General features: G+C 45.3%; 3 protein-coding genes across 4 annotated transcripts; 2 read left to right on the top strand and 1 right to left on the bottom strand.

Annotated features, from left to right (window-relative positions):
- Positions 1–2,233: 2,233 nt before the first annotated feature.
- On the bottom strand, positions 2,234–12,285 carry BRCC3 (BRCA1/BRCA2-containing complex subunit 3). Its single transcript, XM_087727685.1, has 8 exons — positions 12,152–12,285; positions 9,922–10,041; positions 9,493–9,580; positions 8,228–8,316; positions 6,664–6,719; positions 4,396–4,527; positions 3,883–3,926; positions 2,234–2,857 (listed from the first exon to the last, which is right to left on the bottom strand). The coding sequence occupies exons 1-8, from the start codon at positions 12,254–12,256 to the stop codon at positions 2,706–2,708; spliced, it is 786 nt and encodes a 261-aa protein (XP_087583811.1). The 5' UTR covers positions 12,257–12,285; the 3' UTR covers positions 2,234–2,705.
- Positions 12,286–16,100: 3,815 nt separating this feature from the next.
- On the top strand, positions 16,101–18,665 carry MTCP1 (mature T cell proliferation 1). Of its 2 annotated transcripts, none has more exons than XM_087727686.1 (4): positions 16,101–16,610; positions 16,713–16,883; positions 16,998–17,050; positions 18,602–18,665. In XM_087727686.1, the coding sequence occupies exons 1-3, from the start codon at positions 16,491–16,493 to the stop codon at positions 17,043–17,045; spliced, it is 339 nt and encodes a 112-aa protein (XP_087583812.1). In that variant the 5' UTR covers positions 16,101–16,490; the 3' UTR covers positions 17,046–17,050; positions 18,602–18,665. The 2 variants fall into 2 exon arrangements, with proteins under 2 accessions (XP_087583812.1, XP_013907972.1); XM_014052497.2 differs by lacking the exon at positions 18,602–18,665 and adding an exon at positions 17,167–17,293.
- On the top strand, positions 18,608–21,180 carry CMC4 (C-X9-C motif containing 4). Its single transcript, XM_014052500.2, has 2 exons — positions 18,608–18,669; positions 20,746–21,180. The coding sequence occupies exons 1-2, from the start codon at positions 18,612–18,614 to the stop codon at positions 20,907–20,909; spliced, it is 222 nt and encodes a 73-aa protein (XP_013907975.2). The 5' UTR covers positions 18,608–18,611; the 3' UTR covers positions 20,910–21,180.
- Positions 21,181–21,509: the final 329 nt, after the last annotated feature.

Below are 21,509 nucleotides of genomic sequence, written 5' to 3'. Positions count from 1 at the left end.
GGGGTCGCGATGGGTCGGACACAACTTTGCAACTAACAACAAGAAGTTCTTGACTTACAACAGTTCATTTAATGGCCGTTCAATGTTACAATGGCAGTGAAAAACAATGACTTGTGAGTGTTTTTCACACTGATGAACTTTGCAGCATCTCCAGAGTCACGTGATCAAAATTCAGATGCTTGGCAACAGACTGTTTATGACCGTTGCTGTGATCCCCTTTCTGACAAGCAAAGTCAATGGAGAAGCCAGATCCACTTAACAACCGTCTTAGTAAACTTAACAACTGCGGTGACTCATGGAACAATTGTGGCCCCCCCCCCCAAAAATGATAAAATAGGGGAACAGTCACTTATAGCAACTGTCTCACTTAGCAAACAGAAAGTTTGGGCTCAATTGCGGTTATAAGTCAAGGACTACCTGAATAGCTGGGAACAAATTGCAGCTAGTTTTAACAGATTACCAGATTTGGAAGGGACCTTGTGGGTCATCTAGCCCAACCCAAGCAGAAGACTCTACACCATTTCTGACAAATGGCAAATGGGATGAAACTCCCACAACTTCTGAAGGCAACTTCTGTTCCATTGGTTGGCTGTTGTCACTGTCAGGAAATTTCTTCTTATTTCCAGGTTGAATCTCTCCTTGATGAGTTTCCATCCATTCTTCCTAGTCTGGCCTTCAGGTGCTTTGAAGAAGAGCTAGACCCCTTCCTCTCTGTGGCAGCCCCTCAGATATTGGAAGACTGCTATTCTGTCTCCCCTGGCCCTTCTCTTCACAGCCATCCCCAGTTCCTGCAAACATTCATCGTCTGTTTTAGCCTCCAGTCCTCTAATCCTGTTGGTTGGTTTTTGTCTACAATGTTTGCTCAAGGTTGTGCCATTTTGTTAAGCAAGTATCCGCTGAAGCTTTCGCTGAGTTTTGCAGGCAGGTGAAACCCACCTGGCTGCATCTTCCAAGTTCACAGCCATGAAAAATACCCTCAGCTGCCACTTCCCCTCATCCACCCCTTCCCTGGCAATTGCATCAGGAAAAAACAACAATGAAAAGGGGACACCAATCCCCTGGAGATGAGGACCGTCACAAAGTCGTAACTTTCAGGGAAGGAAAGCTTCATCTGGCAGGCAGGCCTAAAGTTGCTGCACTGATCTTGGCAAGTTAAAACAGAGATCAAGGCAAGAGGGAAATCCAACCCGGCTTGACTTGCTTTCTCTGGGATAACGGCTGGTCGGGGCTGACGTGCAACACAGCTGCTTCGGTAGGGAAGAATGCGGTGAGAATTTACAGCTGCAGCAGCTCTTTGGAGATGCTCCGAGTGGCCTTCAGTTCTCCAAGGCCTGGCTCTGATCCTGGTCAAGAGGGGAGCCATGGGGGGGGGGGGGGGGAGAAAGCAGTTGCTTAAACCAGTGGCGAGGGGACTTCAAGGAGAGACTCTGAAAAAGGCCATGCACAGAAGAAACACACCCATATGGTATGAGCGTGATGGTAAACCTATGGCACACATGCCGCCTTTGCCACACGGAGCCATATCTGAGGGCATTTGAGGCATTGCCCAATGTCAGCTCCAGCATGTGCCATCTGATTTTCTGCCCTCCAGAGGGCAGGGAAGGTCGTTTTTGCCCTCCCCAGGCTTCAGATTTTCCTGAAGCCTGGGGAGGGTGAAAAACAGCCCAACGGATCTACCTACCGGAACTCCAGATTTTAGTGAGGCCTGCACGCATGCGCGGAAGGGGGGGAGCGCAGGGGGTTGTGTGTGCATGGACCGGGGGGGGGGGGGGGCATTGCATTACAGGTGTGGGCACACGAGCAGAAAAACGTTCGCCATCACTGTGATATGAGATAGTCCCATCATGTCCAGCAGTTACGAGTGGGAACTAGCAGAATCAGGAAAAACTATTCTTTATGCAATGTTTTTAGGTGCCTGCAACAAACAGAACAAACAAATCTGTGCAGATTTGTGACTTTTTCCTTCCAGTCTCAAAATTGGAAAGTCCCCCCCGCCCCACACCTCAAAATCAAAATTCATTCACCTCGGCCCTTTGAGGTCTTCAATTATAGAATGCCCTGGAAGAGAAATCTTCTAGGATGAGCTTGTCCAGCTGAGATTTTCAAAGTTTTACTAATTAAATTGGGTTATAAAGCCACAGTTAGGTTCGTTGACTCTTATGCATTATTTGCGGTATTTTTTTTTTCTCTTTCTCCTTTTATATGGAATGGAGCTGCCAGGGGACAACATTCGGAAGGGATCCAATCATTTGACTTTATTCCATTCGAAGAGAGGGGGGGAAAACATGCAAAATCCTTCTTCTGCAGTCAGAAACGTGACAGGAAGCAGAATGAGGCATAAGAAATAGCGCGCTATCTCTCAAGACCCACCAGAACGGTGCATTCCCGAGATAAATTAAGAATCAGTTGCTACTCAATGCAGTAAGGACAATGGTTGCTGTGCTTATGTTATCTGACCTTGACAACTTCAAGATCCGTTATGTTAAAAGAAAAGAAAAATGAAGTCCACCATGTAAAAAAAAGTTATTTTCCTCTCCTGCAGTTATCTGCTGTTCCGTTCCATGGAATCCTCGTCGCCTTGAAATGCCATTTGGCAGAGGTGGCCTTGGCGTTCTCTAGCGGTCACGGCTGCCAGGTGGAAGGGGGGGCAGGAGGAAACAGCAGCCAAGGCAGGATGGGGCCGAGCCCAGGAGCCTTGGCCTCCGTCACTCCAAGGCAGCCAGTTCCTCCAAGAGCTCTTCTTTCTCCCTCTGCAGTTCGTGCATTCGCTGCTTGTTCTGCTCCAAACGGTCCTCCAGCCACTGCAACAGAGGCCCGCTGATGGCAGACATCTGGCTACAGAGGTTCTTCGTGAAGACTGGCAAGGAAAGAAGAGGGGCAGCTGTGAGCGTGCAGGAGATACCTCAAGAAAATGGCGCAGGAAGAGCCCAGCAACCTTCAGCTCCGTACAATAGCACTTAAGGCTTATGTACTGAGTTATACTTTTTACAGCCCTAAGTGGTTTTATAGCGTCGGCCCTATTGCCCCCAACAATCTGGGTCCTCATTTTACCCACCTCGGAAGGATGGAAGGCTGAGTCAACCTTGAACTGGTCAGGATCGAATTGCTGGCAGTGGGCAGAGTTAACTATAGCAATAGCCCTTATATACCACTTTACAGTGCTTTGAAGCCCTCTCTAAGCGGTGTACAGAGTTAGCCTATTGCCCCCAAACAATCTGGATCCTCATTTTACCCACCTCGGATGGGTCAACCTTGAGCCAATCAGGATCAAACTCCTGACAATGGGCATAGTTAGCCTGCAATAGCACTTAAGACTTATATACTGCTTCACAGTGTTTTACAACCCTCTCTAAGTGGTTTACAGAGTCAGCCTCTTTCCCCCAACAATTTGGGTCCTCATTTTACCCACCTCGGAAGGATGGAAGGCTGAGTCAACCTTGAACTGGTCAGGATCAAACTGCTGGCACTGGGCAGAGTTAACTATAGCAATAGCCCTTATATACTACTTTATAGTGCTTTACAGCCCTCTCTAAGCGGTGTACAAAGTTAGCCTATTGCCCCCAAACAATCTGGATCCTCATTTTACCCACCTCAGAAGGATGGAAGGCTGAGTCAACCTTGAGCCTGGTGAGATTCAAACTGCCAAACTGCAGCTAGCAGCCAGCTGAAGTAGCCTGCAGTGCTGCACTGTAACCACTGCACCACCTCTACAATATGGATGACACCCCCTCTAGGTATTACTGTTAGTTCCTCCTCACTAGTTACACAGGACAGTTAAAACACCCTGCTGACAGATGTTTCAGGACTCGGAATCCTAATTACATCTTTCTGAGCCTCGAGATGTAAGCAGCACTCCCAAACTCTGGGTGGTGGAAACCTTACCTGAGCCATTGTGAATCTTGGTTATAGAATCCAGGTGGGTGAGGCTAAACAAGGAAAGAAAAGATATACCTGTGTTACTGAAACACTGAGAGCAATCCCCAAAAATCACAGGCATGTTTTTGGCCCAATTACAAGGGACTCCTATTGGGGTGTGAGAGAGAGAAACAGAAAGAGAGGGAGAGAGAGAGGGACCATGTGTAGAATATCCATCCTGCCCAGGTGATTTAAAAAGGAAACAGAAAAAGGAAGCTGTCCCAAAAGTGCTTTTTCAAGAGGCAACTGGACTTTTCTTGATTTTTTTCCTTGAAGATGTTTCGCTTCTTATCCAAGAAGCTTTTTCAGTTCTGAAGAAGAGAACTAAAGAAGCTTCTCGGATGAAAAACGAAGCATCTTAAAGGAAAAAAAAATCAAGACAAGTCCAGTTGCCTCTTGAAAAAAAGCACCTTTGGGATCACCACGGCCTGGGTGGTTGAGGATCTGCATAGACAAAAAGGAAGCTGGATTTCATCTCACCTGTGGATTTTCCTATAGGCATCCTGCTCCTCCTGACACAAGATTTTTGGCAGTTCCACAGCCGATTCGAGGCAAACTTTCCCTATGGTATTGTGTGGGACAACGTGGATGGGGATTTCAATCCTTTCATACCTATAGGGGAAAGCATCATACACACACAATTTAGGGGGTGATGGTGGTGGAAATCACGTTTTCTAAAAAAAAACATTTGGGAAACTGTTTTTTCATATTTGCTGGTCCTGGAAGGAGCTTGGTAGAGGAGACTCAGGTGAAAGAGGGACCCTACTTTTGCATGAGCTAGGGTGGTGCAGTGGTTAGAGTACAGTACAGTACCGGCTGCCAGGAGTTTGGCAGTTCGAATCTCACCAGGCTCAAGGTTAACTCAGCTTTCCATCCTTCTGAGGTGGGTAAAATGAGGACCCAGATTGTTGGGGACAATATGTTGACTTTGTAAACCACTTAGAGCGGGCTGTAAAGCACTGCGAAGTGGTATATAAGTCTAAGTGCTATTGCTAAACACATTGCCTATGTGGCTATAGAGAGGCCTGTCTGCTTTGTTATAGACCAGGTTTCTTTTCAATGATGATCATGCCTTAAATCATGTTTATTAACTGTTGTTAGTGGGAATGTGAGTGTTAAAGCAGGTTCATTATCCCACTGATAGCTGCTTCCCTTGTTGAAATAACGGAGCAAAACGCTGGGCCCTTAACACTTAAGACTTATATATAGCTTCACAGTGCTTTTACAGCCCCCTCTAAAAGTTTTACAGAGTCAGCCTATTGCCCCCAAGAATCTGGGTCCTCATTTTACCCACCTTGGAAAGATGGAAAGCTGAGTCAACCCCGAGCTTGGTGAGATTCAAACTGTCAAATTGCAGGCAGCCGGCAGGCAGCAGAAGTAGCCTGCAGTACTGCACTCTTACCACTGCGCCACCCTGGCTCAATAGAATATAGAATAACATTCTATCCTTTGGCTTATTAAGCTACTGTGTTCTTACATTGTTTATATAAATATGAAGCGTCTTTGACTTTGATATATTCTCATTTTGTTGTCCCACCCACTCTCTTCATCCGTTTTGTATTTGATCTTTTACATCCAAAACCTGAAGCCTTTGATGCACCATGTCCTCTTGCCACCCTAGCTTTCAGCTCTTATGATTTATGGCTACATTTCTCACTTGTTCTCTGCATTTCTTCTGCTGTTTCTCTCTCTCCCTCTCTCTCTCCCCCTCCCCACTCTCTCTGCCTCTCCCTCTTTCTGCCTTTTCCTCTCCCTCAACTCTCTGAGAGATTTCCTCTCCATTCCTTCTTCTCCAAACAAAGAGAGAAAAGGTGCACCAATGTGCCTTGTCTCTACCCTCCACTCTCCCTTTAAGGCAGTACACAGTTCTACAGAAGTCGTTTTCAACCAAAGGCAGACACCTTAAACCAGCGATGGCTAACCTTTTTGCCATCACACGCCAGAAGCGGGGGGAGCCACACCCATAATTCTATGTGCCTTCCCCCTGCACATGTGCTCCCCCCCCCGCACTCCCTCCACTTTTGGCACATGATGGTAATCTGTTTTTCGCCCTCCTCAAGCTCCAGAGGGTTTCTAGGAGCCTGGAGAGGGTGAAAATGGCCTCCCCCACCACCCTAGAGGCTGGAAATGTCCCGTTTTCCCAACTTCCGGTTTGCGTTCAGTTTTTTGCCCTCCAGAGGGCAAAAAACAGCCCTATGTGCAAACTGGAAGTTTGGGAAATGGACTTCCGGGTTGCCTGTAGGGCTGTTTTTGGCCCTCCAGGGGCTTCCCTGAAGCCTCAGGGAAGCCCCAGGAGAGCAAAAAATGGCCGAAAATGAAGGCTGAAATCAGCTGGCCAGCGCACTGAAGCTGACAGGGCAATGCCTCGCATGCCCTAAAAAATAGCTACGTGTGCCACCTGTGACATAGGTTCAGTATCACGGCCTTAAACAGTTAACAAAGTCAATAAAAGATACTTATTCCATGCACGCACAGACACAATAGATCATCTTATTACAACTGTTTTATAATGCTGGAGGAACTCTGGCTTCACAGTATAAAAGGTGGGGCAAAATAGCTGTCGCAGAGGGTTAGTAGGATAGATAGGGACAGGGCAGGTAAGGTGTACAAGATTTCTTTCTCTTCACATAGTTTACTACAGAGACGAAAGAATTACATGCACTGGGGAGAATTACTAAAACTGAAATTGAGAGAAAAGTGTGAGAGACGTTTTAAGTTTGCTGCGCGGATGTTCAACAAAATCCTTACTCAGAGCTCTTCTGTGCTTGAATGGACTGGAAACAGGTATACAAGACTCGGCCCGTCTGCATCAAACAAAAAATAATAATAATAATAATTGATGATGTGAAGCATGTTAGTGACTCACTCTCTATCTCTCTCTCTCTCACACACACACACACCTTCCCACATATACACACAATGTAGCTGCTTACTTTAAATCCACCCAATCCAATTTTCCACTGCAGACAAAATTGTTTTCTGGGAGTAAGAGGAGGGAAAATTGTTGAGGGACAGATTATCAAATAGGGTTTGGTGTCCTATTATTCAATCTGCACCCTGATTAAATATTCATCTCACTGCTTTCTAGCCAGAATGAAACCAGATACTTGAGATGTGACTCCATATTCCACACTCTGTTTAGTTTGAACCAAAGATCTCCTGTCATTTATTTCTTTCCTAATGTTCAGTTATACTTGTTAGGAATATAATCTAATGGTTGTGTTGGCAATATATAAATCATGTAACAATGATGTAACTGTTTCTTTAAACCATACTGTAACATGTGATTGGTTGCTGTTTTCCTCAATCGGCCATAAGAGGGGGCCAGAATGCCTGTTACCTCTCTCTCTCTGTTTGTTAGATGCTGATCTGATCTGAGTGCCGTGAGCTATTGTAAGTTTTGCAACTGTTAGCAAACCTTGATTACTGGACTGATTATATGATTATTGGACTATGTTATTTGGATTATCCCTTAACTGAAAGACATTGATGACTGTCTTATCCGTGTATGACTTGGACTGTTTGATGGACTCTGATACCTCTATTTCCACGAAAGTAAAAGCCTATTTAAACTGCAGTGTCTCTGTATGCTGGTTTGTGTGTTCTCCAACACAACTCTCACACTGCTTCGCTGAACGTACTCGCTCTCCCAACAGGGAGCTTACCTAACAATACTCTACTAGAAACACATTATATTCATGGACTTAATTTTCATCAGCATTGACCAATTTCATCCACGGGTACAGTTAAACTCAGAGACATTAATTTCAACCTTCGACTAAGGACTCAAGAGAATCATCTGAGGAAACGTTATCTTCCCTCAAGGAATTGTTATCATATCTTCCATTGTTTTAGCAATCATTTTTGAAACCCATTGGTAAGTTACACAATCAATTTTGTGTTTTTTTTTCTAGGAAGCCTGGATATCTGGACGGATGCTTTGAGGGAAGGAAAGCCAGAATGTTGAACAGATTGTTGCGAAGTTACCATCCTGTTTAGCTAAGCTCATGCACTTTTCAAACTTTACGATGCTGTACTGGGTCACTGACACACCCAATTTGCATATCAGGGCTGCAACATCATGCATAGAAAGAAAGAAAAATGCAGGGAATCTACTTTTTAAGCACAATTTTAAAACCAATGCTCTTGCAAATCATACTGAAATTAAAACCACAGGAGTGGGACTAGATTTTAACAGCTTCTGGCTACACTGACTAGAAACAGAGCAAAACACTTATTCCAGAATGAGGTCAGATAGCAAGATACCTGTCCTATCGGAGGACCAAGTACCATTTATCCATGTTCTATTTACCTTTGTGTTTTTATCTTCAATGAAACAAGAGAAGATAAGCCCCACAAAGCCTTGGTCCATCATCTGATACATTGCTTGGGTGCGCACATCTGTAGAAAATCATCAACAAAAAAGGTGTGAGATTTCAAACATCTGTCCTGTACAGAAATGGCAGCCATGGGACTATTGGCACCAGATTATCACGTCAAAGAAATGTTCCTTTTTTCCAGAAACAGCCGAAAGCTTCAGGAAAGAAACTAAGCCAAAATCAAGGTGAGCATAAAAGCTAATGAAAACAAGGAGAGTCCAGTCACAGAATCCTGGAAATCAGCTACTTGTCTAATTGCAATCTTAGTTAATTAGTTTATTTTACTGTCATCTAAACTAAATGCCATCGTCAGTGTACATTATAGCTATAAAAATAAAACACACAACACCTCCTTCACATTCTATACAATTCAATTGAAAACCCCTGATATTGCATTAATATTGCACTATACAGTAGAATTCAATATGGTTACTGCCCTGCAATAGAAGCTGTTTTTCAGCCTATTTGTCCTTGTTTTTTTTATTGCCCTGTACCATCTGCCAGATGGTAATAGTTAAAAAAAAAGGCTGCCCAGGATGAGATGGATCTTTAAGGATGTTTTGAACTTTCTTAAGGCAGTGGGAGCTATAAAGCTCTTCCAAAGAGGGGAGAGGGGAACCAATGATCCTCTGGGCAATGATATTAGCCTATCTTCAAAATGTTGGAAAATACTTATTCTTTTTCCTGTATGTGACTTAAAGCAGTATATTCCTCACTTCCCAAAAATATAACAAATTTAGACAAGAGTTCAATAAAGCAGATTTTTTTCAAATAGGTGAAAATATATTATTATTTTGCTATATGCCAGAATCAGTGCTGGATAAATGCACGCATATTAGAAGAGTTACACACAGTTTAGTTTCAATGACCTATTTCTGTACTTCAATCTTCTCAGATCAGATTGGATAGAACCATAGCTCAGCAGAAGGTCAATGATTCAGTTCCAACTGCCAGAAATTTTTCTGCCAGCCAAGAACAGCTTATCTGATTAGAATTAATTAGAATTAATTATCAACACTAATGATCAAAGCACAGCCTAAGTGACTCCCTTCAAATCTTATCCAAGTCAGCAAAGGCTCTCATTAGAACATTTTACCCATTCAAATAGTCTTGGGAAAGAGGTGGATAGAAAATAATTTAAAGCATCTGATCTTATCCTTCCTACCGTACTCAGTTTGGTACTCTTACTCTTACTTACCTACATGTGATGGCCACACTGTTATGTGAGGATGAGAGTGATACCAGCCTACAACTCTCATGGGGCGTCCTGTTAGTTCAGCCAATCTGTGTGTTAGTTAAGGGTGTTCAAAAAAATAATAATCCAAACCCCTTCCAGAAAAAGTATACTTTGTGCAACAACAGCACTAAATTACATTTAATTTATTTGCAGCCCCGTCAAAACAGTAATTTAATAAATCCCTGGAATAAAGCTTTTCTCACATTTAAACAAGCGAGGAAGGTCATTAGGAAGAAATACCGACAATGATCAAAGTAAACACACTTCAGTGCAAGCTTCTCTTGCAGTATAGAAAAAGAAATTAGCAAAAACTGGAAGTCTCTTTTCTAGGTTGCAAATATCTACCTGCTTTCAAACTAACATTAATCCATAAACTCAATAAAAAGATATCTCTGCTTCTGTTGAAGCAGCCGAGAGCTGCTCAGGAGAAATTTCCACACGGTCTTTTCTTTTATCTGACCTGCGCAGAATGATCACTGAGTGAATGTGAACAATTCGGCTTGTATCAACCTGGAGATAACAAAGACGAAGGGGAAAAAAAATCATTGATAGGAAATACAACACAAGATACATTTCATTATTGCTATCTGCATGATATAGTTAAGCCTCTGCATCAGGTCACCATGTGTAAAGAGATCCCTTCAAGCTATCATTTTATCCATCTCCATCTGACCTCTCTGTGACACTTTATGTATTGCACAAGCTTGGAGCAGCTACTCTGGTTCAGGTTGTGGGTATCAGAATATGAAAGCAATCTTGTTTGATGTTCAGTTCCAGCTTGTGAGCCGAGGTGGCGCAGTGGTTAAATGCAGCACTGCAGGCTACTTCAGCTGACTGCAGTTCGGCTGTTCAAATCTCACTGGCTCAGGGTTGACTCAGCCTTCCATCCTTCCGAGGTGGGTAAAATGAGGACCCGGATTGTTGTTGGGGGCAATATGCTGACTCTGTAAACAGCTTAGAGAGGGCTGAAAGCTCTATGAAGCGGTATATAAGTCTAACTGCTATTGCTATTGCTATTGTGTAAAGATGAGTTGTGTAAAGGCACTTTGCACCGCATTATAGTCATTCAGTCACTGCAAATATGTGTATGGCCGCACTTCCTTCCTTCCTATCAATTCCCACTCTCCAGCATAATTCCCATTGTAAATTATTGCAATGCATATAATTGCCCTGGCAACATGTAGAGACTATTGTCCTAGGCCCAACTCTTCTTTTGTCACAAAACCAGTTGTGCAGAAAGACAGTCTAAGCTTTCTTAGCCTAGCATTACAATTCAGCCTTCTCTAAGCAATATAGCCAGAAAGGGATGCTGCGGTGCCCAGCCTTGGGAAAAGGGAATTAAAGGTTGTTGTGGGGAATAAAGGAGACATACATGCATGCATGCATGCATGCATATATGTGCATGCATGTCAGTACATATGATTTTGTGTGTATATGATAGGGGTATGTATATTCAATACAATAGGGATGCAGTGGATCAGTGGCTAAGACCCTGAGCTTGTCGATCAGAAGGGTCGGGAGTTCGAATCCCTAGCGCCGAGTAACAAAGTGTGCTTCCGTTACTTGTCCCAGCTTCTGCCAACCTAGCAGTTCAAAAGCACGTAAAAATGCAAGTAGAAAAATAGGAACCACCTTTGGTGGGAAGGTAATAGCGTTCTGTGAGCCTTCGGCATTTAGTCATGCCGGCCACATGACCACGGAGACATCTTCGGACAGCGCTGGCTCTTCGGCTTTGAAACGGAGATGAGCACCGCCCCCTACAGTCAGGAACAACTAGCACATATGTGCAAGGGGAACCTTTACCTTTATTCAATACAATATGTATTGAAAGCCCAATCTGGCCCTAGTTCTACCTCAGTTTATCTTCTCAATAAGCAACTGATTGGATAGAATAAAAGTAACCTCCCCTTTGCATAGGAAATCGGTTACATGTAGTCAAACATGTTGCATATTTGCATCCCATAATATCACACATGTTCATTAAAATGAGGTCTGACATCAGAAGTGGTATAAATTGTAAGGAAAAAGGTTGTTTGGAGTTCACAAAAGAGATAAACCAGACCCCAATTTGTACTAACAAACTTTTTCCTATCTGGAGCCAGTCCCCAGCTTGCTTATCAGTTTAGCAAGTTTAAAAGCTAATAATTATTTTAAGAGAGAGAAAATAAATCAAATTAAAATACAAAGTAACTATATTAGTAAATTACAAAACCCATGTCATTTCCCTCTCAGGGTACCTATGTATCTTTGGTATCTATGTGTCTGTACGTGTGTGTACTTCTGTATATAACTCCACGTTATATAAACATAACACATTATTTCTAATACGTAAAATATTTAATAAAATAATTTAATGAATGCTTGGCATTAATATCATTTAATAACCATTCAATGATTAAATATTATCAAAGGCAGGGCAGAACCATAATACTCAAAACACTAAAAAGCAGGGAAACTACACAACCGTCACTGATCCCGGGTCAAGGCCGGGTTCGCCTCCTCCCTGCTCGCCCCCCCCCCCAGCCAGGCGAGCCTGTCGGCCGGGGACATCCGGGGGGGGGGGAGCTAGTCCCTTTACTGCATCCCGCTTTGGCTCCCCTGCCCGTCGCAGCGGCCGTACCTCCCCGATGCAGAGCCCCATGACTTCCTCCTTCTCGGTGCTCAGCGCGTGGTTCAAGCACACCAGAAAGGCGTCGGCCTCCAAGTGCGCCGCCTGCACCGCCATCCCGGCTGGCTCCGCTCCTCCTCCTCCGACGGCCACCGTCCCGGGAGAGGTGACGGACAGGCGTCGAGCCCGTTCCTTGGCTTGGCCCTGCAGAGCCCTTCCGCCCTAGGCCCGCGTTTCCCGGACAACGCCGACTTCCGGTCCGTCTCGCCGGAAGTTCCCGACCGGGCTCCAGCTGACGTGCTCGTGAGTTCCACCGGCGCCGCTGCCAGCAGGTCGGTTCCGGCTGGGGGTGTATGGAGGCGGTGGAGTTGGGCAGTGCGAGCTGTGTATACGTCGGTCCGTGGGGCGAGGGAGAGGCGGCGGGGGTCTCCCGTGGGCCGCCGACCTGCTTGGCTTGCCCTTCAGCCGGGAAGGGCAGCGTGTGTTGGGGTGGGTTGGTGTTTGTGCTGCTGGCGAAGGGAAGAGCGGGCGGTTGGGTCGACCCCTCACCCCCACCCTCCGTGGGGAAGGGGGCTGCTTGGACGCCCCCTCCTCCCCGGGGACGTTCTTGTGGGGGGAGGGGGCGCAGAGGAAAGGGTGAAGCCCCCCTCCCGACCCCTGGGTTGAGGGAAGCTCTGCCAGGCAGGCTACAGTGGCAGGCTGCAGCCCAACAGGCAGAACCCCTTTCTCTAATCCAGTGTTTCTCAACCTTGGCAACTTGAAGATGTCTGGACTTCAACTCCCAGAATTCCCCAGCCAGCGAATGCTGGCTGGGGAATTCTGGGAGTTGAAGTCCAGATATCTTCAAGTTGCCAAGGTTGAGAAACACTGCTCTAATCCAGGCACTCCTCGACTTACAACTGTCCGTTTAGTGACCGTTCTGAGTTAGAAAGCGACTCATGACCGTTCCTCCCACTTAACGACCGTTGCAGCATTTCCACCCACCCACTGATCGAAATTTGGACATGTGGCTCATATTTATGACGGTGGCAGTGTCCCCACACGATGCCCCTCTTTGCGACCTGCTGACGAGCAAACGTCAATGGGGAAACCAGATTCATCTGAACAACGGTGTTTGGAACTTAAGTGCGGTGCTGATTCACTTAACCACCACGGGGGAGAAAGGTCGTAAAATGGGATAAAATTCACTTAGCAACAAAGTTTGGGCTCAGTTGCGGTCGTAAGTCGAGGAATATCTGTAGGGGCTTCTTTTTTATATGGGGAGAGGGGGGAGCTGGTGATACTACTCTGGGGCAGGGAGCCAGGACCTGGAGAAAGAGGTGAGGGTAACCTAAGCCAGGATACCACCAACCCCCTCCATAGATGGGTTCACACGACATTCCCAATTTAGTAGACAAACCTGCTTTCCAGGTTTGTGGTATGTTCAACTGGAAACTAATCCAAGTATCTGGGTTTGGACAGAATGCTAAGTCACACATGAAAGAAATCCAACTATGGTCAACACTAGCCAACATATAGTATATAGTTGCTGGGCCTTGAACTAGCCCATTGTCAAGGTGTTATCTGAATGCTGCCGTCTGCAGATTGGACCAGCCAATTCTGCCTTCCCCTTGTCTCTTTATTGGAATGTGATCAACAGGAAATCAACCCCAGCAGGTATAGCCGCAGCACCTTAGGATGGAGATACGTAGATGGGAAAGATTTTGGCTGCAAGGTTTCTATTAAAATGTGGGAATGTAGGGCATCCCATTTCCTCTAGGCTTCCAAAATCCGAATGGAATTGTAGGTTTGCCTCCGTACGTCGTATGCAGAAAGCGATCTTTTTCCTTGTCCCACTTTCAAGGAAATCGGGAGGATACACATGCACACATGCACCAGATCAATGTTTAGGAGGCTGCAGGAATCTTGGCCTTCTAAAACTGAACTTCAGAACAACTGCCTGGAAACAGACCAATCACGCTCACAAGAGGCTCGCTAAGCTTTTCAGACTTTGGGTTAAGCGTGTTGCAGCCATGATGCGTGGCTTAATAATGCTGCTTATGACAGATCTGTCTTTTGGTTCAGTCCTGCCACCATCTCTACGCTGAGCCTTTTCGGTCTCGTGTTCCATAACAAGTCAGATTCAGCACTTAAGAAGCAAACTGAGGGGTGGGGGCAGTGAAATGAGCTGCTTTTCTCCAGATCTGGAGGTGGCATTACAAAAAATAATAATAATAATAATAATTCATCACCAGCTACCCCTCTTGTTATGTTTTCTTACTGCTCTGCACAAAGGGAGTCTAAACAGACTTCAGCGAATGTTCTGTGTTTTCTGAGCAAATTGCCGACATCAGAATTAATGGTATTAACAGAATGTGAGCCGGATGTGGCAGCGATAAATGTATAATGCTCCGATTCTTAACTGTGTGGATTAGGAGACCCTTTGAAAGGACTCCGGTGCAGCTTGGGAAAGTGTTATTTCTTCAAACCAAATATAGGCCAAAATTTCTCCCCTCTGAGTCACCCTCAAAAATAGCTCCCTGGTGAGAGCCGCCCTTTGTCGTTAGGGTGATGCCAAACTACAAGCAGGAGCATTTAAAAAAAAAATTCTGTTGGCTTTTTGTATTTGCGGCAAGCTGTTGGTTGTGCAGCCCAGCTTTGCTGCACCAGGGTGTGTATGTGCGTCTGTGAGAGAAGGGGATGCGGTTCTTATATGGAGTACCCGTTTCTTGGGGAAAGTTTCTTGCATTCTGTGGGTTTGGTCCTTAATTGTGTCATTTGAAGAGCTCTTGATGCATTTGGCATATTTAGTCATTTGAGCCCAAGAGGTTGTGGTGGAATTCTCAAGCCCAGAGCCTAGTACAGTGTTTCTCAACCTTGGCAACTTGAAGATGTCCGGACTTCAACTCCCAGAATTCCCCAGCCAGCATTTGCTGGCTGGGGAATTCTGAGAGTTGAAGTCCGGACATCTTCAAGTTGCCAAGGTTGAGAAACACTGGCCTAGTACCTTCCTTGGCTTACTCTGTATTCCTTCACAGTGATCAAATGCAAAATGTTCTTTCAAAAGTTGGCCACCAAAGAGGTTAACTGCAAGTTTTCTTTTCTGTTGCTATACAAAAGTGTTTTAAGATGGGTGTTCCTTCTGCCTGGCAGTTTAGAACACCCTCATTCTTCAGCCACTCTATTCAACGTGTGTTAAATATATATTTTTAAAAAAATGAATACTAGAAATATATATATGTTCCTTTCCCAACACTGTCACGCCCTTGGTTGAATTTTTGTTTCTTGATCTGTTCCGGATATGACAGCAGAATGCTACAAAATATTTCACTTAAAGTGCAGTATGCTTTTTTGCATCTTTCTTTTTTTAATTTGCCAAAAAGAAGAGCTAAGTTTGTTTGTCTTTATACTGGAAGATCTATGGGGCACCCTTGCAGCTAATGCAATTGGGATACTAAATAATTTCCATTTTGCTATGCTTTTCCAACTCTTCAGCAAGTTTTACCCCCAACGAAGGAAAATGATGCTCCTTTTGAGAGAGATTTTTGCCCTTCCTACTATTCCATATATCTATTTTGCTCAGCACTTAAGGTGTTTCAAGTAACAGCAGAAGAAAGTATGGTGCCCGCAAATCATCAGTTGAACCTATTCTTAATTTCAGATATTTGTAGTTTTCTTTTGTTTTCTCCTCCCAAAATGGTCTAACGTGGTTGTGGAGACATTGAATTGAACGAGAGAAAGAAAGAGAGAAAAAAAACCACTGGAGGTTTTTAAGAAGAGGTTGGGTAACCATTTGTCTGAAGTGATGTAGGGTTTCCTGCCTAAGCAGGGGGTTGGACTAGAAGACCTCCAAGGTCCCTTCCAACTCTGCTATTCTAAATAACGGAAAGGCGAACTCTTAAGCGCTTCTAAGGCCATATCCAGACTGCAGATTCACTTGGATTTGTGTTCTTCACCCTCAGCAACTTGTGGGCCTGTGGACTTTAGCTCCCAGCTGGCTGGAGAATTCTGGGATTTGAAGTCCACGCCTCCTGAAGCTATCGTGGTTGAGAAACATTAATTTAGTCCTGACTATTGATGAAGGCCACTGGTAGATCATCTCATAACTGACCACCACACTTTTGTCTATTTGAAAGACATTTCCAATAGAATCCATTTGATCTCCAGTGACTGGCGCACATTTCTGAAACTCTTTTTTTTTTTTTAACATGCTCTTCACAGTGCTAGGACGCTGCATGCCACCTGGCCCTCCCTCCCTCCCTCCCTCCCGGCTCCACTTCTTTGCAAGACTAACCATTGCGTAAAGTAAAGGTAAAGTTGGACGTGTAGACATGGGAACCGAGGGTGGGCCTTCCTAGCCAAGTAGCAGGGCATGGCAGAAGGTGAGGAAGGTGGCGACGATGCCCAAGTCCCACCCGTCCGCCTCTGGGTACGGCGGATGGGCGTCTACTGCGATGAGAACCAAGCAACATGGCTGGTGGCCCCAGAAGAGGTAAGCTCCCTGGTCTCTCTTGCTTCCCTGCCTGGGGTCGATTAGGCCTGTTTTGGCCTTGAGCTTGCCGTGACTCTCTTTTTGGGCTTCTCCCTCCTCTAGGAAGGAGGGACGCTAAAAGCCCGGATCAGAAGAATCCCTGTGCCCCTGGGCGAAGCCGTTCGCCCCAGCCGCCTTCCTGCTTCTCAGCTGCCCCACATGTGGCAGCTCTCGGAGGGGCCGCAGTACCGAGACAGTAACTCTCGCATCTGGGGCATCGAACACCACTTAACGGTAGGTGAAGCCAACCTGGCTCAGTGGAGAGTTGGTGGAAATGCATGTCCCGACGATCAGTCCGTCAGCTGGGCTCTTACAATAAACTCACCTGGACTCTTTGGGTCCTTGCAGGTCATGGGAGTGGAAGAGCTGCTGTTGCAACTCCTGACCAGCAATTAAACCCGGTGAGGTTCTTCTCCTTCTCCTCGTCTCCCTCCCGAACCTTCCTTGCGTCCCTATGTTGAGTTTCCGCTTTCTTTGACTGACGGTGGTTCTTCCATGCCGTTTTTTTGTCTTTCAGGAGCTGCAAACGCTAGGACAGTCGTCCCGTTGTGTTTTTTTAATGTGTTAACTCCTAGCACTCAAAATGCCGCTGCCCGCGAGACAGAGCACAATGTGCCACTCTCTTCACCGCCCACAGCAGCATCGCCCAAGAGCTTAGGACAGGCAGTCAAGGAGAGTGCCATGGCCAGTTGAAAGCGGAGGGGCAGTTTTAGGTAGGCGGACCGGACCTGCCCCTCCCCCTGCCGAGAAAGGTGGTCAGGATACCATGATTTAAAGAGCGGAGGGACGAGCCATGGCGATGATGACCTTCGCCCTCCTGCTTGCCAGAGCTTCTGGGGGGCGGGGGGGGGGAGGGGGAAAGGTTAAAATGAAAAGATGGACCCCATGAACCTCATTGGCTTCTTGATCCAGTAAAGCAGGTCGCAGCTTCTTCCTTGAATGAACCGCCTTGAAAAATACTGTGCTCTTTTTACCGACCGAGGATGTTGTGTGTTTGGTTTTTCATCTTGTTAATTTCTGGCAGCATCACCAGGACTTAACACTGTTCCCTACATGTTTTTACAAGACCAGTGACTCAGAGGGGAGAATCTAGTTTCCAAAATGCAGCATATTGGGGGCCTTCCCCCCTCCCTCCCACTCCTTCCTTCCTTCCATTCCTTTCTTTCATCTTTCCATTCCTTCCTTCCTTCCATTTCTTCCCTTCCTTCCTTCCATTCCTTCCTTCCACTCCGTCTTTCCTTCCATTCCTTCCCTTCCCTTTCTTTTCCTTTCCTTCCACAAGGAACTTTCATTCAACTTCCATTCAGTCAACATCATTTCTTCAACGCATGCCCTCCTTTAAGTACTTTAGTTTTCATCCTTTGAGTGTGTTAATTATCCGACAAGTTGGTTTAACGGTTTTTGTAGTAAGGGAAGGCGGTGCCAATGTGTCTTTCTAAGTGTCATTCTAATATTTAGGACAGGAGCCTAACAACTTATCAGTTGATAAAGCTCAGAATCTACTCAAGGAGGGACCATCTCTCTCTGGCTGGGTTTATTTATCACACTAAGCTAAAGAGGTTTTGGTTATGGCTTAATCTATGATACGAAGCTGTTTCCTGTAATGGTGGTTTTTGGTTTTGTTGCATGAATCCATCAGATTTTATTTTGGCAAGCTGGGTTTAAAAAGCAAACCTGGTTAGCACATTGTAGTCCTCCTCGAACTTTCTCCATCCAATGTTGTCTCTCAAGTGGCATGTGGGAGATTGACAGCTGACCCTTTTCATGAGCAAGAAAATGGACTCTAAAGGAAGGTTCAGAAAATCCTTGACTGGCTGGATCCTCTAAGAACAGATTCCGGATCGGTGATGGGTGGCAGGGGAGATGGAGTTCCTTTTGGATAGGACCTTAGGAACTCTGGCCCTGTATTTTGCCAGGATAATGTTTTCCTTTCTGTTATTTTTTTTTTCTAGTTCCTTGGTTATGGCCGCAAAAGACCCCTGTAAGAAACACGCCTGTGAAATCCAGAAATGTTTGCAAGGTAAGCAGCTTCTCTTAATTTTGTAGTGTTTGAATTATTGCTAAGTAAATAGATGCCCTTTCCTTGCTCTTCAAAGCATTTTTTTTTTAGAAAGCACAGTTTAATTGTAACCAAGCGGAGGACCGAAAAGCCTCATTTTAAAATTCACACTTCTTAGCAGAAAATGATTTAAATCAGGGGAATCCTCTGAATCCATAGGAACGATTGTCCTTCGTTCTGTGAACCAGTAGTTAAAAAAGCTTCCAAGGGTCGCATCGTTCACAGTTGAGCCACGCGATTGTCGGAAGCTATTTTTTTTTTAGCTTTGTAAAGCATTTTTCCCCTGCTGGTTCGGGCGAAGCGGCAGGAAAAAACGCTTTAAAAAGCTAAAAAAAATAGCTGAAAGTGAAAAAAAAGTTGCCCACACCCACCCAGTCACATGACCCTCCTACACCACCACCAAGCCACACCCATAGAACCAGTTAAAAAAGGGGGGGGGTGGTAGAATTATGTTTCACCACTGATTTAAATCCTATTTGTATCCATAGCCTGTCTATGACTTCCCAGCATTCCATGTGCAGCTTTTAATGCTTGCTGAGATGGTGGAGCTGAATGTTACTTCTTTCTGGAATAAACGAGATTTCCTTCCCGATTTAGCTACTGTATATACTCAAGTATAAGCCTAGTTTTTCAGCCCACTTTTTGAGCTGAAAAAAGCCGCCTCGGCTTATACTCGAGTCAGTGAAAAATTTGCCCGAAATGGAGGAGAAAAAGGGGCGGGGCCATGCCGCTGGGTGACGCTCGTGAATGGCCCAGCGCCCCTGAGTTTCCCCTCCCTCTGTGTCAGTTTGCCGCGCAGCGTGCACCGCATCATCCCCCCTCCTCACGTTCTAATGTAATGCAGGGCTATCTTACGATTCCCCTTCCTCCCCCTCCTGCCGCTCTGCAACGATGTCCCACCTCCTCCTTGTTATGGCAAGCAGCCACATAGCGATGTCCCACCTCCTCTGGTACAGTGATCCAATGATAGGAATCACTGTGCCGTGTGTCATAGGAGGCGGGACATCATCATCACAGCGGGACATCAGCATCATGAGGTGAGTGAAGTATTTCATTGAATACACCAGTATTGTGTGATAATAATTTGTTATGCAGAGCAAATTTTTACAATGGCTACTGTATATTTAATGGGCACAGGCAGGCTGTATATGTTATTCAATGGGCAATGGCATTATTGGTATCTATTTTTATTTTTGAAATTTATCGGTAGCTGCTGCATTTCCCACCCTAGGCTTATACTCGAGTCAATAACTTTTCCAGTTTTTTGTGGTAAAATTAGGTGCCTCGGCTTATATTCGGGTCGGCCTATACTCGAGTATATACGGTATTCATGTTTATCCTAAATTGGTGGACAAAGTAGTTTTTGCCATGCTTTTTCTACTTTGAGTTTCTTTCCTTTACAACCAGCTGTATTTTAATAATGTTGAAGCTCTTCAGAACAACAAAATGCTACAGGTATCTGAACTAGTCTATATTTGTGTCAATTTCTTGCGCTCTGCAAGCAATTCTTAAAAAGCGCCAGCTTAAATTGTAGCCTTTAATTAAAATCTTCCTCCCAGACATAGATGGAGAATTGTAGGGCTAGAAGGGACCTTAGAGGTCTTCTATTCCCACCCTCTGCCCAAGGTCTCCCTGATATAACACTGAGTATTGACATCGGTAAAATTTGAGCTAACCAAGCATTTTGATCTCTCTTACATTAAATTTGAATATATTTAAAATTAAATGCAGTTACTGTAGCCATGAACTTTGTTTTCTTGCCTTGTCGAAAAATTGTGATTTGATTACATCTTCTGGAGACCAGAAGGTCCCTTCCAACTATTCACCTCCTCCTGCTCCTCCTCCTCCTCTTCTTCTTCTTCTTCCTCCTCCTCCTCCTCCTCTTCTCCTCCTCCTTCCTTTTTCCTTCTTATTGTATTCTATTCTATCTTTTGGAAATTGAGTGGAATGTGTTCGTTTCTGGTTATCGGCCTATTTTGAAGGGGATTCTGCCCAGCTTCCATTCTTTCACCCTTGGTCTTTCTTCTTCCATTGCAGCAAATCACTACTTGGAATCGAAATGTGAAGCGGTTTTCCAGGAGATGAGACGGTGTTGTGCCCGGTATCCTAAGGGCGTATCCCTCTCTTGTTCAGGCTTTCAAGGGGAGGGAAAAGAGAAGCAGGTACCAGATTCCAATCAATCTTCCCTTCCGAAGCCCTGAGGGAAGCCCGTTCTCTGGGAGGGCCGAGCAGCCTTACCTGCCGTCGACGTAGCTACCGCGCTATACCTCAAATCTGTTCTCTTGCATGGGAGGGCTACTCCCACGACACAAGCTGGCTCCTCTTTCTCCAGACCCTGACGAAAGACCCGAACACAACAACATCCTGTCGTCGGTCGAAGGGTAGAGCCCCTAGCACTTTTGTTGTCAAAACGATGTTACTGCTGTAGCCTTATTGTAAAGTAGTTTGGAGTAGAATGCCTTGATTTGTGAATAGTCCGTTTCCTTTGTTCTGTTGTCCAGAAGAGCAATATTCCACTGGAAGGTGAAATCCAGCCTGGTTTTTTTTTTTTTTTGCTGGGTGTCAAATTTCAGACATATCTCGTTTACGTCTGGTACGTGTAAGCTTAAGTCCTTCGTTGAAACGCAAAGACTTTACCCTCGCGAAGTCGTCGTTCCCCGCCCTGTTTGAAAGTTGTCCTTTTCCGCTGGCGAATAAAGCCCAGAGCGCCAGCTTTTTAGCTCAGCGGTAGGTTTTCCCCGAGGTGCCCGCCGGCAATGTTGAGACGAAGCCACCCGGTTCTCTGGGCTTTCGATTCGGAA

This window comes from Thamnophis sirtalis, unplaced genomic scaffold (genome assembly GCF_051295495.1).
Source record: "Thamnophis sirtalis isolate CommonGarterSnake01/CBP01778 unplaced genomic scaffold, rThaSir2_p1.2 scaffold_13, whole genome shotgun sequence".
Classification (NCBI taxonomy): Eukaryota; Metazoa; Chordata; class Lepidosauria; order Squamata; family Natricidae; genus Thamnophis; species Thamnophis sirtalis.
This window is presented reverse-complemented; position numbering and strand designations above follow the sequence as displayed.